Source organism: Vidua macroura, chromosome 1 (assembly GCF_024509145.1).
Source record: "Vidua macroura isolate BioBank_ID:100142 chromosome 1, ASM2450914v1, whole genome shotgun sequence".
In the NCBI taxonomy this organism is placed as follows: Eukaryota; Metazoa; Chordata; class Aves; order Passeriformes; family Viduidae; genus Vidua; species Vidua macroura.
Genome location: NC_071571.1, coordinates 4,574,983 through 4,581,363, shown reverse-complemented (window position 1 = coordinate 4,581,363; position 6,381 = coordinate 4,574,983). Strand labels below are relative to the sequence as shown.

General features: G+C 46.3%; 1 protein-coding gene across 1 annotated transcript in view; it reads left to right on the top strand.

Annotated features, from left to right (window-relative positions):
• The first annotated feature begins 392 nt into the window (after positions 1-392).
• Positions 393-6,381, top strand: part of PLCD1 (phospholipase C delta 1) — a 51,542-nt gene continuing 45,553 nt past the window's right edge. The window contains exon 1 of the mRNA XM_053993979.1: positions 393-661. Within this exon, the coding sequence (XP_053849954.1) occupies positions 628-661 (34 nt within the window). The 5' untranslated portion in view covers positions 393-627. The remainder of the gene's footprint in view (positions 662-6,381) is intronic.

Below are 6,381 nucleotides of genomic sequence, written 5' to 3'. Positions count from 1 at the left end.
TTCTGCCCTAAGCTCATGCCTTTGCGAGCATTTGTGGTTACAGTTTCTATTTCTACACTGGCAAGTTCTGACTGGGTTTTTTTTTGTTTTTGTTTTTGGTTTTTGGCTTTTTTTAACTTGTGAAAAGAATTATACCTCCACCAGCACATAAAAAGTGACAAAGGTCACACTCTGACCTGTGGCATCTGCTTAAAACCCATTCCTTGATTTGCGGACCACCGAGGATGGATTCAGAGCACGAAAATGTGGCAGCCACAGGAAAAGAAGCATCGCTGGGAAGCTCCAGGGGCAGGAGGAGGCCGGGCCAGCGGCGAAGACGCCAAATCCGAGCAGGGAGGAGCCAGAGCCGGAGCGGCGCTTGGCCGCGGTCGCTGCGCTGGGCAGGCAGCGGCGTGCGGGTGCCGGAGAGATAAATGAGGAGTCCCAGCGAGGACGCAGCTGCAGCCAAGGGCACGGAGCAGCCCCTGCCGAGGGAGCTGCGGGCGGGGAGCGCTGCAGCAAGGAGCAGGGGGAGCCTGGCGGCTCTGGCCGCCGCCCCGCAGCGGCGCTAACTTCTGGGCACAGCTGCTCGCCAGAGCCCTGCCGCTGCTGCTGCTGCTGCTGCCGCTGGCGGCTCCTGCTGCAGCCATGGCATCCAATGGCACATTCCTCGCCTGCAACAGTAAGTCCGGGGAAGTGTTCCTGTGTTTCAGCTCTCTTATCTTGCCCAAGAGCTTTATTTTTCCTCCTCTCTTCTCCTCCCTTCTCCACTTCCCCGTTCTCTCGCTTTTGGATGTAATGGGGCATTTCAGCGCTGTTGCAGAGAGAGAGAGAGGACAGATTTTTCTCTGGTAATATGTGTTGGTAGGAAGGGTGCCTTGGCTGGGGAAACATCTGCAAGTTCAGAAAAGTGGATCCAGATCTCCTCCCCTTTATGGGAAACTGAGAGTGGGATGGGTGCTCTGCTGAATAAACTCTGTGGGCTCTGGTGGAGCCAGCAGAGCTTGGATAAACACCTGGGCTCAGGGGCTGTCCCCGAGACACTGTAAATATTAAGTACAAAATAAGTAATGTTTCTAAAAAAAGACGTTCTCTCTGCCCTTGCAGCAAGTGAGATTTAAGATTAGTTCCATCGGTGCCAAGCCTGGAGGCTTGTCTGATAGAATAATAAAATATCCCCCCTTATTCCCCCATTGGACTTTATGTATTGCTTTGTTACCACTTCATTGTATTTTACTTACTCTGAGGAGCAGAAACAACTCAGGGCTGTGACAGCTACAGGTTGAAATGGAATATTTTGATCCCCAAGAAATGGGAAAAGCCTCCAGTATATCTTTTATTTCATGAGATGGGTGCTTTCTTACTACAGTTAAGCTATAAACAAAAATAAACTGATAGAGCAATAAGTGATTACCCATGAACATAATCATTTTAGTGTTACCAGCAGAAATGTGAAAAGATTCCCCCAGGCTGATGAAATCTTCACTCTGATTTTCCCAGATGGTAGAAATATGACAGGAGGGTGAACCAGAGGTTAATGTTATACTTTTTGTAGGTATCTCATTCATTATACAGCCACTGGGGAAAGAAAGCTAAGAAACACATCTGGAACTGTTAAAACATTTCCCATTTTGGCCTGTGGGTTATTTTTCAGTGAATATTATTTAGTCCTCTGGGTTTAGGAACCAAGAAGAATTCAGTGGCTGGTAATCTACTATTTTGTCTGAAGCAGAAAAATACACAAATGTTGAATGAGCCAAGAATTTTAAAAAGTATTTACTGAAATTCCTTGACACATAACACACATACACACAAATGCCAAGGTCACTCCAAATGCCAGACTACTTAGACAAGAGGAGTTGTTCACATGTGGAATTCTTAGCAGGATCAGGCTTTGCTATGTAGTTTGTCAGAAAATTCTGATACTGTGAGTTGTGGATATGCTTTGTCCCTGGCTCTATGTTGAAACTCAGGTTCTTTCTTTCAGGTTCTCTCTTCCCCCGCCCCCCCCCCAAAATACATAGAACAACAGCTGTATTTACCACATCAGGATTAATGTGGGCTATTAATACTCTTTCTCTTGCCTGGTGAAGTTGGTTTGTTTCTGAACTGGGAGCCCTTGTGCTCACAGATTGTAGAATAGCTAATTTGTACTATGCCTTATTCTTATACACTGACTTTTCACCCAAGACACTGTGTACATTGTGAGGGGAATGCCCTCTGCCACAGCCCAAGGGGAGAATCAGCTTGTAAAATCCTACAAGACAGGCCATTTCCTTGTTTCCTCTGCCAGCAAGTCCTCAAAATTAACATCTATATTGAAATTTCCAAATGAATCATCTCCACCTGCCCTTGTGAGCTGGGAGCACTGAGGAGGCTCCTTGTGCACTTCAGGCTGGGAGGTAATGCGGCTTGGGATCAGCTGGGATCTGCTCTGGAGCAGTTGGTGACTTTGATCTCCCTTCCTAGCAACAAAATGCTCCCAGCACACACCTTTGATGCAGGCTGTGCTCTATCCACCAGTTTTGGTGTGGGAGTTTTGTGAGCCATAGTTCCCCATAGTCCAGGGGAATTTGGGATACTGACACATCCCATTACATTAAACAGTCAACACTTCCCTTTCTCAGACAGGACAAGTAAAATTCACTTTGGGTCATTTTTATTTTGATACAAAAGCTGCTAAATTTTCCATCTGAGCAATGTCTTTTAGTAAAACTAAAGCCCACAGTTGGTTCTGAGATTGTTGCCAGTGTGTAAAGCCCCATCATGCCCAAAAGTAGCCAAGACAGGGCCAGAGGATGCTTGAGGAAAACCAGATTTTAATGGGGAAGTGAGAAAGAAAGAAGAGGGAAATGCAGTCACTTGGAAAAGTGCTGCAGGTAGCAGAGATGAAAGGATTCAGCCAACTACAGGGAAAAGCAACAGGGAGAGGTGTGTGGGGAAGAGATGGTTTCTGTAGGAATGGAAACTCAGCTGCCTGGATAGGCAGTGCTGGGAGCCAAAGGTGACAATGATGTGGGAGCAAAATTGATGTTCCTGTATAGGGACATCAATTTAAAAAGGTATTTTGGAAGGAAAGCTGCAGATAAACACTTGGTGATCACGCAGGGTGGGATTCAGCTGGGTCAGTGCCAGTATCTCTAAGAAATGTTAGGCTTTTAGGATTGTGTCCTGTCTTCTCCTGGCCCCTTGTTGGCACTGTAGATAATTAAATGCTGCAGACTGACCCTCAGCCATGTGTCTCTGAGGTGCTTCCCGTGGGTGGAATTCTCAGTCCTCACTCAGCCAAGTCACCAGACCAGAAGGCTGCAGACCTTGGTTAGACATAGAGGTTTCTTTTTTCCTTTGTGCAGGCAGAGAAGATTTTGACACAGTTTCTTCTAAACTGAAATACTTCCACACCTTAAATGAGCCAGCCTAAACACTGTGTGTGGGGAAATTCTCACACCTCAGGCTTTACCTCACATGGTATCTTTTAAAGCCCTGTATTGAGGTACCACACAAGTCTCAATGGCTGGTTTTGGCTAGAGCTACAGAAATTCCAGATAAATCCTTTAGGGAAAAAAAAATCCCTAGTTTTGCATAATTCAGTTGTGCAATTTAATTATTGCACAAATTTTGCCCTGCTACAGAATGTTGATAATGACCTGCATTTTGTCTATTAAAGAAATTTTAGCTCCTGAAAAAAATACTGAGAAAAGCAGTTAAGTGGCCTTTAAAAAATGATGCTGGGACCCACCTACAACTGACTTTGGGTTTATGAAGAGAACATCTTCATCAGCATGTTCCCAGAAACATGACTTGGGAGTTGGGCACTTGAGCTGTTCAAATGCTCCTGGCTGCTGATCCTGATCTTATCCATCAAGTTGATATCCTTCTTTTCAATTACTTTATTTCCACACCAGCTACTGGAAAAGCTGTAATTTATTGCAAGCCAGTATTTTTTTTTACACTTTCTTTGCAGCCAGATCTCTGCGTGCACTGTGATGAAGGGACCAGTGGAAGCAGCAAACCAAACCTTCAGTCTGGTTTTTGGTTCCCAAGCACAATGAACTTTAGCTGAGTGTTTTGTTTTACCTGGATTTCATCAAGAGCTCAGGGCAGTAGCTTTTGATGGGTCACAGCCTGTTCCCTGCACGGATCCAAGTTCACTGGGAGGGACCTGGACTGGCAGGAAGATGTATGAAGGTTTTCACAAATAAAAGTCATGATTTGTCTGTCTGTGAAATATCTGAGCAGGCAGCCTGGCTTCGTTTACACCAAGCAGGGCCAGGGCTCTGCACTGTTTAATTTCCAGCACATTCTCCAGCCTGGTTTTGATCCACAGCAAGCTGGCAGATGGCATGGTCTGGGTGATGGGCTTGCAGCCCTTCCCAGTGGGCACTGTGGATATAACCAGCCTGTTTTGGGGAAAGACGGGCTGCATGGACTTGTCAGGGCTGGAGGAGGGACCATTCTCCTGCCAGAGACCGTTCAGACAAGGTGAGACATCCAGAGAGAGAGTGGGGCTGAGAAATGCTGGGCAGTGCTGATCCCATCACACAGCTCCTGGCCAGTGGGCAGCAGAGGGAGGCTTTGGGCAGTGATCTGGAGGACAACACAACACAAGACGTGGGAGAACTCCTCCTATATGAATTTTAATGTATATGGTTTCTGCCCCAGCTCAGCAGGACCTCTCAGGCATTCAGGAGAGGGACAGGGCCAGAAAAGCCAATGTAAGGTTTGCCGCTGGAGAAGCCCGTTCTCGGTGTGACCACAAGGTGGAACTTGGTACATACCACATGCTCTGGAGAGGCACCCACTGGGAACAAGCAGCAGCATCCTTGGCCAGGGATGCGCCCATGAATCTGGACTCAGCACCCACTCCCTGATCCCCACTTCAGAACAGGGAGCAAGAGGGAAAGTGCTGGTGCAGAGGATCCACAGGCATTTTCTGCTGGAGTTGAGAAGCTGTGCCAACAGCAAGGCTTGGTTCTCAGAGGATGTGAGGTGTCACTGGGGAGAATAAGCTGAGAGCAGTGAGTGGTGTCCTGGAGGTAGCAGAGAAGGAGGAAAGAGGGTTTCTGCAGGTGGAATATGGCAGGGCATGGACTCCAGAGGGAAGGACAGGGCAGGTGGGACCCTGCAGATATGGAAGGCACCTTTCTGTCACATTCTTTAGTAATAAGAATGGCATCATGTAAAATAGACCTGTTTTTTTTTCTTCTTGGTAACAAATACAGGGCAAGGCACAACCTTTGGCTTCTTTAGGGTGAAAATCTCTCCTGAACGTGACATTTATTATTTGATACGTAGTTCCCATAGGCATTACTAGTTCTAATTTGCATCATGTGCATGATGTGATGGGAAGTGGTGAGGTCTTCACCAGCACAGGTATTTTTATTCTGCTGCTGAATTATCACAAGTCTGGGCAAATCAGCAGCTGAGTTTTGTCTTGTTATTTCTGTCAATGTGCTCTAAAGAGACTGTGATCACAATTTGGGTTGTACCACTTTTGGTGTTGCCTAAATATGATGGTGGTGGGAGAACAAGTGCAGGCCTAATAAAGAACTCAAAAGCCAACCTGCTTCTCCCAGTGTGAAGTGGTAATAGTGCTTCCTTAGCTCCCTTGTAAGAGGATGTGATGGAGATTAATTAATTTTGGAAAATCATCTGAAGAGCAGCCTGTGGATTGTAGTGTTCTCACATAGCCCATTTCCTACCAGCCACTGCAGCCACTCCATCTGCAAGTGCCTGTTTCCTGGATATTCAAGCACTTTGCTAACTTTGGGACCATGTTCTGCCATCCTTGTTCCCATCGACTTCCATTTGCTCTGTGAGTAATCCAGCTGGAATCGATAGGGTGATGAGCACAGCCCCAATCCTGGGCACAGGGATGTGGATAACTTCACTCATGTGACCAGGGCCATTTATTTAATTGGGATTTGTCACATGGGTAAAATTGCACGACCCACTGAGGTGCAGTTACCTGCAGTGAATAAGGCTTGAAGAATTTTTCAACGAGCCATTTGCAGGAATCACTTCCTCCCATGCAGGAGTGTAACATCAGTACCCATGTCACACTTACCCATCAGGCTGCTTCTGTGAGTTGTGACATTGTCATTAAATGACCTCAAGACCACAATAAATCCAGTTCAGTCATTTCCTAAAGGAGGGAATTTCTGTCCCAATTTATCTCTTTAATCTTCATTTTAAAAACAAACTGTTTTGAACTGCTTTACATCTCTGAAGCCCTCTCAACAGCAGAACTTGCACATTGCTGTTGTGGAGAGGTGTCTAAACTGATGGAATACTGACCCTGTGCTTAGTGTGTGAGCAAACTTCAGGGCTAAGTACAGTAAAATGTTCTCCAAGGGCATGGAAAGCTTTGAGCAGAGCTGTCACTGGCACTGCTATTAGGAA